The following is a 10,811-nucleotide window of genomic DNA, read 5'->3' as shown; positions in this document are numbered from 1 at the left end:
GGGTCAGCCTTCCACCTGTGTAAACACAGACCCACACATCATCTGAGTCAGGGTTCTCCTCTGGGGGGCTCCAGTTCTCAAAAAAATAGACCGTCCATGGATCCCTGGGCATCACTGGTCCCCTACTTACCTCAGTGCTTTTAACCATTCTTCATAATACCTTTTCACCCCTCGTACTGAACTTTCTGGGTTTTTTTTTTTTCTTTTTCCCACTTCACCTTCTTCTCATTTCCAAGCCCAGAAATCTCCACAGGGGGACTTGTAAGTTGACTTTGGCCAATATCCTTACTACCATTTAATAAGTGAAACCTTCTCACTATTTGGAGTATGGGAGATGAAGATGAGAAAAAAGATCTCTCATGACAAAACAAAAGAGCAAAGCGTGCGCTATTTCTAGTCCTCTCTAAGACTCTTGCTGGGGGAAAGAGGAGGGCTGGGGGGTGGATATGGAGGAGGAGTGAGGAGAGGGTAGAGGGTTATACATGCATTTTCAGCTAAGGAAAATGCCTGCTGAGTCCAGCTTGGGGTGCTCTATTCCCGGGTGGTAGAGGCTAAAGAGAAATGAATTAAAGGGCAGTGTCAGAATCCCCTCCCCTACTAGTGTCCTTATTGCAAGGGAGTGGGACATGCAACTGGGCTGACATGTGTTTGGGGTCCCTAGCATAATGGGTTGAGTATCCAATGGCCTTTTTCACTTAGTTATAAGAATTTTCCACTTCTCTTTCTTCTCTCTTCCTACATCTTCTACCAGCGGTTCTCAACCTGTGGGTCGTGACCCACAGGAACTGTATTAAAGGGCCGCAGGATTAGTAAGGTTGAGAACCACTGCCGGGTCAACCCACTCCTCAAAACCTTTCTGTCTCTTCCTAAATGACTGAAAGTGACAGGTTTCAGATGCCGGTCTATTACTATGACCCCAGCACGCCAGTTCTTGCATCTGGAATGAGCTAGCTTAGCCATTGTTCCATGGCCTGTATACCTGATGCAAACCTTTTTTTTTTTTTCTTTTCCATACAAGCACTTAACTCTTCCCCAACCAAGATTTACGTCCGATGTTTTACAACTGTGTTTTCACTTGGATGGAAAAAAAATTTTTTTCAGAAATGTTCATGCAGCCTCTGTAAGCCCCTACTGAAACAGTTTTAAAGGAATTGTGATTTAAATTATGCATAGGCGTCAGTTTGCCACCTCCCGCTGGACTTGTGCAGAGCCATCCCTCAGCCAAGCATCTGCGGGGGCTTTCTGTTGTTCCAGAGCGCTGGTCTGAAATAGATCCCGCACGGGCACCCTAGAGGGCGCACTGCTTACATTTTCCGCAAGCTGCGACACAGCACCCGCTCCCAGGCTCCATAAAAGGGGAGGAGGCAGATCAGTTTACTTCTCTCATTGAGAAAGAAGAGGATTGGAAGGCCGGGCGTATAAAGCCGCGCAGAGAGCGTGAAACAAAGCAGTCGGAAAGGAATTGGACTTGGGAGGCGCGGTGTGGAGTCAGGCATAAAACTTGTTGGAGGGGAGTAAGGAGCTTGTTCCTCGCGCTCTCTCCTCTGCCTCTGCGCTTCACGGGGTTCCCACCAGCCTTGCTATCTATTTTTATACCTGCTTTTTATATAGAGAGAAATATATATATACATATATTTTCTTCTTAAGAGAAAATTCCTGTTCCAAGAGAAAATAAGGCAACATCAATGAAGGAGAGAAGAGCCAGCCAGAAATTATCCAGTAAATCTATCATGGATCCTAATCAGAATGTGAAATGCAAGATAGTAGTGGTGGGGGACAGTCAGTGTGGCAAAACCGCACTGCTGCACGTCTTCGCCAAGGACTGCTTCCCCGAGGTGAGTGCGGCCGGCCCATGGGATCCCCCATCTTGACGTGGTCTTCTTGCTTCTCTCCCTTCACCCTGATTTTCCTCTTGAAAGGCGTCTTTCTCACCGCTTCGACTTTGCCGGGGTTAGACTGCTTGGAAAGGGAAAGTGCGCTGGGAGCGTGAGGGGCTGGGTCGCACCTGCACGTCGGGCTGGTAGAGCCTGAAACTTGTTGGTCCCGGTGTGCAGAACTCGGCTTGGGAGATTCGGGTCAGCCGGTCTCTGAGCCGGCTGCGGTGTGGAGAGGGGGTCAGACAGAGGTTTCAAAAAAGGACCCGGGTTAGCGTGTGGTCTAAATACGTACGGGTTTTCTTTTTTAATTGGGGAGCGGGGTGGAGATTTTGTGAGGGTGTTCAGTGAGGGTCGTGCATTTTAAGATAACCTCTTTGCCCTCTTTGCTTCCTTTTCTGTCCATTTTGTTTGTCCAGAATTACGTTCCTACAGTGTTTGAGAATTACACGGCCAGTTTTGAAATCGACACACAAAGAATAGAGTTGAGCCTGTGGGACACTTCGGGTAAGAGTGGTCGGACCGCGTGGCGCTTGGGGAGGGATTCCAGCCGCTGGGGGGTGCGCGGTGGACTCTGGAATTAGCGCGCCACTAGCCCCCTGCACCCCTCTATTAACTTCGCCCCCTGCGGGGGATTCCCACGGTCTCTGCTGGGTGAAAATGTTACCCTTGTGGGTGGGGGTGGGGGACGACAGTGTGAACCGGAAGATGGCAATGGGGAGAGGAGGGCGCTGTGTGCCCGCGAGGTGACCTCGCGGTTCGAGCCTCTTGTGGCTAGGTCTGTCTCCCGGGCTGTGCTCTAATCGCCTCGGGGCGACCAAGGTGGCCCGATTCTGAGGCAGGGGAGGTGAGTGCGCCTCGGTGAAACCACCCGCCTGGCGGCGAGCGCCCCTCCGGGATCCAACCTTGTGTTTGGCTGGGAGGGTGGGAGCGCAGTGGGGGAGGTGGGAGGCGGGAGAAAATCCCCAAAGATCCCGGTTACATGCGGATTCCTCGCTCTGGGGAGAGTAACTGGTCTCAGACAGCCGCGGCGCCCGTGACGCCTGCTGCCAGGAATGCGCTGGCGGCGCGGGCAGTGTAGGGGCCGGGCAACCTCTGGGCCTCTTCTGTGCGCTGCCAGCTGCCCGCGGCGCCTCGGTACCCATCTGCACCGAGGCTTCTCCTCGCCCCTGCAGTGATCGCGGTGTTCCCCCGACCACGCCAATCCCTTCTGACCCCTATTACATCCCTCTCCGCCTGCCTGCATGGCTGCGGGCAGCGCTGTTCGCCTTTGACCTTCCCGTCTACTTGAATTATTGGCGCTGCGGTGGGTTATTATCAAGAGTCTGCGGTTCAAGGCCGGGTTATTGCCTTCCCATGAGCCCACCCACTACCTAGCGCGCCGTAGTTGGGAGAGCTAGGTATCCTGCGGGCGGGAAGGCATCCAGCCCCCAGCTTAGTTAGGGGGGTTAGGGTGGGTTAAAGACAGTGGGGGCGGGGGCACCATTTAAGATCTCCGGCTGGGACCCAAGCACCCGCCGCCCTGGCCAGCGGTGCCTGGCAGAGTGCTATTTCCAGGAAGGGTGTAGCCTCTGGAGGAGCAGGAACCACCAGGAAGGCGGGTAAAGGCCCCTGTGCTTAGGGCTGGGAGTTTAGCAGGGAGCAAGGTTGCTGGTGGACCGAGCCAAATCCTGGGTGAAACTCTGAGGAGGAACACACAAGTGCCAACACGCAGGTTTTGCTGTCAGGCGGAGGGCCTGCGAGGTGGAGCCTCGCTCAGCTGGGAGTGGCCTCGTGAAGGTGCTTCTGTGAGCTTCTTACTACCCTAGGCTTGAACCTCTGGAGCCCCCAGGGATGCGGGGGATCTGAGAGCCTGGGGAAGGAACCAGACTGACACGGGCGCCGGAGGCAGTCCTTGCACAAAGACAAGCGAGCAGTCTCGCACGAGCGCCTCTTTCGGTCGGTGTCAGATGTTCCTACTGCGGCAGTGAGAAGGGCAGATTTTGTTTCCCACCGGAGAGTCAGGCATTCCCCCAGCTGCCCCAAGGGCAGCAGAATCAAGACCTCGCCCTGGCGGTGTTCTGTGTTGGGGATTGCAGGCGCTGTCTGGAAACTGTAGAGAAAGTGGTTGTAGACAGAATTCAAATGGTGCCTTATTTCAGTAGTTCCTTTCATCAGAATTATCGCACAGCCTAGGTACTTCCTGGGCTCTAATTCTCAGCAATATTACGGTAGGTATTTGTTATGGCTAGCTGTACCAGTAATAAACACCAATACTTACCCTCCGCTCTGCCCCCTCCTAGTTTGGACCTGATGCATGATGAAAAGTATTTGGGCATGGGGTGGGGCAAGAGGTTTGATCCACTCGTTAATACAGAACTGTGTTTAGATCGTAGCTCCTGGTTACCACGGATTGCTGTGTGCAAATCCCTTACCTCCCTGGGGCTCATTTTCATCATCTGTAAAAGAGGACACTGAGCTAGATAATGTGCAGGACCTCTCCCAGCTGTGTCCTTCTTGGCTTTAGTACACCGGGCAGGCAGGTCTTTTTGTTTCCCAGGATGTTGGTTGGCTTCAGCTGTTAGTCCCAGGGGATCTGGCATCCCATGCTGGGAGTTTCACAACCTAGAAGCAAGCCAGACTCTGGGCAGAGCCAAGCTTCCCGGTGGATTTAGGAATGAGATTCATTTGGCTGGAGCGGTGGGGGAGGGGCGGGAGGGAGGTGTAGGGGAGAATGGATGGGCTTATAGGAATGTTGGGGTATACAGTCACTGCCTCAAGCTTCAAGAGTCACAGGACCACCAAGGGAGATTTTAGATTAGGCTAAATTGACTTTTTTAGGAAAGAAAAGGCATATTGTTTCCCAGGGTTTCCTTTGTTTTCTAAAGCTTAGAAAGTAAAACAAACAAAATGTGGGCAGTATATCGTTGCAGGCTGTCCTTCCAATGTGCAGATAAATATCACTTCACTGTATTTTCATGTATTTCATCAAAACTCTACAGTTCAGTATCTGCACACAGTAGTCACCCAATAAAATCCAGTGAATGAACAAATGAGTAATGATATGCATAGTTTCCAAGGAGATAAGGTTCCCTGACATTTATTAGCACTGAATTACCTGTGCACAAAGAATGGCAATCTATAAACATTGCCTTTCATCCAGTTAAAGATAATCATCTGAAATGAAGTTTGTAGCGAAATAATCACTTGTGTTTTTATGTAATGAAGCAAAAACCCATGCATGCTTAACTGAAATACATATAAAGGTTTAAAAACTGTGATTAGGAAAATTTCATACTGCAAAATTATGCAGTAATGAAATCTTAGTTAGAATTTAGGTTTATACAAATGGAAAAAGAGGCATGAGAGAATTATTTAGGATTCCATTATATTGTTCATGAGGTGAAATGTTAGTTAATTAAACACAGTCACCAAGCACTGCTTAAATTCTAATAGCCTGTTTTCAGCAAAGGTTATTTGTCATGAGTAAAATACAACTAGCAGGAACCATTCCCTCGGCAACTGATGATGTCAAGTATCTTGAACATTTTCCCATTTCATTCCAAGCTTTTCATGGCAAACTTATGAACAAGATTATTTTCTGATAAATGTTTGACATTTTCTTTGCCCACTAAGACATTTGTTTAGTTCAGGTTGTGAAAATAACTGCATATGCTTTATGCCTCTTGATACATTTATTTCCCCCCCCCCCAAGGGCTATCGGTTTAACTCTTGAGAGAAGATCCAAGCCAAGCCTGTGAAGTCCTAAATATCAGATGATTTTTTTTCCCCTTAGAACTTTGTGAAAGAGATTTATATAGGGAAAGTTGAGTGTGCCTAACTTCTCTTACACAGGGAGAGAGATGGCATAAACATTGTCCTTTGAATGGTATTTCCTGGAACGCTCCCAGCAGTGGGGCAGGTATTTCAGAGACAGAAACAGTTCCTCTCTTATGTGGCCTCTTTACTTGGATGGCTTCTCATAAGGGGTCTGCTTTTCCTCCCATCAGTTCAATGCTCATTTCTGGACAAAACTCTGCCAATTTGGATGTGGGGAGGAACATTAAATGGTGAAAGTGGGGTATGTGGGAATCTCTTTCCACCCTTTGAGGTACAGTGACTTAACATTTTTCTTTCTCCCTCCTTCTCTTTCTTCCTTCCTTCTCCATCCACCATAAGTAGGCCCTCTGTTAGACCTTGAAGATGCAGTGTTAATTAAAAGATGGTCCTGCCCCTAAAAAGGATGAAGTTTGGGTGGGGCAGGGAGGAAAAAGAAGCTCCTCCCATCTAGTGTTCTTTGCCAACTCATGATGAACACTGTTTTGTCACGCTCTTGAACCCAAGTGCCCTGTTACATCCAGTTGAAATGTATTTCCCTTGTCATGGATGGTTAGATACTCTGGAGGTAAGAAACAGCTCCCTCATGGCTCCCTCCACCCCATTCATTATATGCACCAGTTAAAGCAACCCCAAATGGTACTTTGCCAGTTGACTCTTAGGGCTAAAGTAGTCAGCCCCTAAAAGTAAGCAAAACCTTTTTTAAAATGCCATGTGAATTGTCTACAAGAGGGGATTTTTAAAGGCAGTCTTCACATACAGGTGCATAATTTCTTCACTGTACTGAGAAGTATTCCCTCCCTTTTTATTATGAAATGAGCATTTTTACTAATAGTTACAGAAAAATGGTCCTTATCCTTTTCCAGTTCACTCAAGTTTTCTGCAAAACAGTGTGCAATGGTTTCAACATTTTAAAGTGATACATGAGACCAAAGTAATTCTAATATCTTGTGCTTCAAAATCTGCCACATTTGCCAAGCCTAGAAGCAATTTGTAGCATGAAGCCAAATGCCTCCTAAGAATAGAAACTTAGTCATTTAAGGATCACCAAATCTTTTCCTAAGAGATTTGATTGCTGTGTAATTTTAGCACGTGATTTAGGGAGTAATAATCATTCATGCCAGCTTTTAACCAAGGCAAGCTAATGCATATTTTATTTAAAGCATATTATTACTTTAAAAAAATTTAGTCCAGCTGCTAAAATTCCCCACAATAACTATACTATTGTTTCGAGAACACTCTTTTGAATCTTGTCATAATACAAGCTTCTTTTAAGCCCTGAATGTTAAAGTTAGCGCTTCCTCTATAAGTTTTTAACATTAGTAACAGAGAATGTGGTATATTATACTTAAGAGGGAGGAAAGAAAAATATTAATTACCTCATGGTCTTCCTTAAAGAACAAACTTCTTTATAAACAGAAATCTATTCAAAGGGTTATGTTTATAGCTTATATGTCAAGTTTGAAGAATGGTCTTGGTGACAAGCACTCTAATGAAATATGTCTTAATAGGGATGGAAAGGGTTCAGCAGCATTGGAGATTAGTATATAATTAATCCAGAAAAGCAGCTTAAAAAGAGATCACTGGTCCCTTTTTTCCTTTCTTTTTTTTTTTTTATTATTTTATGTGTGTGTGTGTATAATTTAACACATCTACACAAGTCATACAGGAATGATTATAAGACCAGTAAATATTTAGGACATTCTATATCCACTCTGTGGTATGCTGGGCGTGGGGGGTTACAAAGCTGTTCTTGAGTTACTTACAGTCCAGTTAGGAAGACAAGACAAAAATGGCAAAAAATATAGGTGACAATAACATTAAAAGGCTTTCCCAAGGGCTGACATAACATTTCTTATGTTATATAAGAAATCGAATGAGGAGCCCAGGTTAAGTATCAGGAGTTTATATGGGAGGAGATACCCATAGCCTGGGATGGGAACAGGCCAGGGAGTTCTTCCACTGGCATCCTTCTGAGAATACCCTCAGGACAAAGAAGGAACTTGGAAACATGCCTTCATCTCTGGTACCAAAGTACCTGTTTATGGGCAGGCAAGCCTGGACGTTCTGAAGCTGGACCAACAAGATCCGAAGGTAGTTGAAGGCCACCAGAGTAGCCTAAGCCCCCCTGAGTCATGACACATTGTTCATTCAAGCCCACCACAATTCCTTTCCTTCTCTAGAAGTCAGCTCAGTTCTTAAGAAGTCTTCAACATCCCTCACACTTGGAAACATGCTTACATTTAGTGGCTATTGGGGAAAACAAGATTCTGAAAGCTGGAATTACAAACTTAACCTTTGTAGAGAAAGAAAGAGGGTAACAGTTTACAAAGGAGCTAAAAAACATGAGCATCTGTGATTTGAACATCAAGGCTAAAACTGCAGAAAACTGGGTCTTTGGAAAGCTTGTAATGATCCCTTGGAGCTTATAGTTGCAAAACCAGGTTCAACTCTTAACTTGCATTTTCACTCTGATACTCTGAAAGAGACGGGAGGTAAGGAAAACAATAGTTTGAGTGGTGGTTTCTAATAAGCAGTACATAAAGCTGTGTTTGGAGATTTGTCCACCATGCAACAATTTCCATTTAAACTATGGAACCTTCCCAGAAAGGGAGAGGGGAGTCTAAATTCCCTTTCTAAGTCTGCATCTCTATCTAGAGTTTTTTAAGCTCAATTTTGTGTTGGGTTTTTTTCCCCCCCAATCTGGTTTCTTGTTAAGTTGCACATTTCAATGAGGCATCCAGATTGGTCATTCTGATGCCACCTGAAATAACCAGATGTTTCCTCATTAATCCAATTCTTTTGCATGTAAATATGACACCAAGGACCAATAGTTTCTCCAGTTAGCTCATGGTGCCTGCTGGGCTGTGCCAAATGAATTAGTTGTGCCTCAGTCATTTTCTGATGTTCTTTAAATGTCTTCTCAGTTACTACATATCGGCAACTTTCTCAGGGCCCCCTTTGGTAAAACAGACATTTTATTGATGTGGAATGTAGGCTGCCTCAAAAGTTTGACCAGGTGTTGTGCACATTGGTTTTGGAAAATGAGCCTGATCGTCATGTAGTCTGTAGAAAGGTGAATTCACTCATGGGACTCCACTCTGAGAAATCTGACTCTGAAGTATCATAGGAAACACAAAAACTTCAATCTATTACTGAATGATAATGTAATTTTTAAAATATGACAATGCATACTTTTAACCTTAAAGCTCTTGACTTACCACAGTTCTCCTGTCAGTAAAATATTTTGATTCTTACCTATTTTATCTCTCAGTAAGATAAGGATTTCAAGGTACAGCTTTATTTAAAGGCCAAACACAGCAATGTTATTTCTACCTGTCTGACTTTCCATCCAACTCTGTATTTGCAATGCCCCCAGAAATAGAAAATATTAATTCAGTTTTTATAGCAACAACTCATAGATACTCAAATTTTTATAATATTTGTTCATAATTTCAATTAATCTGAATCTGGAGAAGAAACAAAATATTCTTCCTGGGAATCTTTGTTGTATGTTTGCAGGCCTGGTATTTGTAGCGCAGATTACTTGAAAAAGGAGTTAAACAGAATGTCACACCAAGCCAGATATGAAAGTTCAGCCCAGATTGAATTCATATTCTTGAGACCGGTGCTAATTTAAAACTTTCACTCTGATTAGAGATGGCATATAAAGGACCTCAATCTTATAATAATTAGGCAGATCGTATTTGGTTCAAATGTCTTCCTGGTAATCATTAAAAATACCAAAGCTAATATATTTTTCTCTGCCAAAATATGCAGCATTTCTAACTTAATCATTCTTAGGAAAACTTTCTTAAAGGGGAAAGAGGAGATTTTCAAATTAAGGTTCAAGTATAATAAGTCATGTTTATGAAATATTCAACAAACAGTTTTTTGTTCTCAAACTCCTCTCTAAAACCTGACAGTGTTTGAACTGGTTTAGCAAAGGTTTCATGAAGCTTCCCTTTTGGGCATATGTCTTCTTGCATATACGTTTAATGATGTACATATATGGCATGCTGTATCTTTGCGAAAGGGTGACTTCAGCAGACAGGTATGTGTCTGAAGAATTAGTTTCTGGGTGAGGCAGGCTGCAACTATTCTCGGGCTGGAAATTTTTGCTCTCACCCAGAATTAATGATCTTGAAGACAAGGATGGGCAGACTTGATGTTTCAAAAGCGTTTTAGAACTTTGCTGATAGGCCAAACGCGCAACTCAGAGAACCCCAAATGTACACTTATTCTGGTTTATTCTCTAGCAAAGTCCTTCAGCTATATTTGGGGTGCAGGAAGGAAGCCCACATTTTGCATATGTAATATGGTTGTTTCTTCACAATATGGAGTTTCCCAAAGTTAGGTTCCTTAAAAAGGATCTTGAAACAGGGGTATAAACTTAGTTTCATGTAGTGTCAGAGAAACGCAGCATCTGAGAATTACCATGTACATGAAGCCCATTCCACAAGCTGAGGGAGAGTTTTATTTGCCTGGCAAACCTAAATGTTCGCGGACTTTATCTGTAGTGTATTAGATAGCAGACTGCATGCTACCTGTATGTGTACATCAGTCCCTGCCGTGTGCTACAGGCCAGTGACCGTTGAACACTTTCTTACGTAGTTCAACTCTCTCGTTTAGTTCTACCACAGTTGGCACCTTGGAAGCTTTTCATGTGGATCTTTAAAAAGTCTACAGAAGTTGATTTTTTGCTGTTTGGCTTCACAGGGTGTTGTAAGAGTTTTCTGGAGGGATGGCAGTGTCAGGGCGACATTCCACTTTATCCACTTTTGGGGGGCTCCTTCCTCTGGTCAGATCCCTCTCTCTCACAGCACTGTTCCTGGAATTCCTCTTTGTTTTCTCTTAACTTGTAAGATATCCCACACATGCCCTCTCCAGCTTCGCTTGCCTTATTTCCTTTGTGTGGTCACTTGGGCTTTGCGGGGAGAATAGGAAAGAATTCAGAGTACTTAAACACAGAATAAACACTGGTACACAGGATTTTTTTTCTTCCTGAAGGTCCTGCTTAGCTGATGAATTGTTACCTCTTCCTAGTAGGACAGTCCTGTGTCAGTGTTTCTACCATGAAAAAAGTAGAGAGAATAGATTTTTCTACCTCAACAAAATATT

At 44.6% G+C, this 10,811-nt stretch overlaps 1 protein-coding gene across 1 annotated transcript in view; it reads left to right on the top strand.

Annotated features, from left to right (window-relative positions):
- The first annotated feature begins 1,385 nt into the window (after positions 1–1,385).
- The window catches only part of RND3 (Rho family GTPase 3), an 18,565-nt gene continuing 9,139 nt past the window's right edge, over positions 1,386–10,811 (top strand). Inside the window, exons 1-2 of the mRNA XM_003793013.3 lie at positions 1,386–1,835; positions 2,294–2,381. Of these exons, the coding sequence (XP_003793061.1) occupies positions 1,686–1,835; positions 2,294–2,381 (238 nt within the window). The 5' untranslated portion in view covers positions 1,386–1,685. The remainder of the gene's footprint in view (positions 1,836–2,293; positions 2,382–10,811) is intronic.

This window comes from Otolemur garnettii, unplaced genomic scaffold, assembly GCF_000181295.1.
Source record: "Otolemur garnettii isolate 467f Iridium unplaced genomic scaffold, OtoGar3 scaffold00064, whole genome shotgun sequence".
Taxonomy (NCBI): domain Eukaryota; kingdom Metazoa; phylum Chordata; class Mammalia; order Primates; family Galagidae; genus Otolemur; species Otolemur garnettii.
The sequence above is the reverse complement of the archived record's forward strand: the minus strand, read 5'-3'. Positions and strand labels throughout refer to the sequence as shown.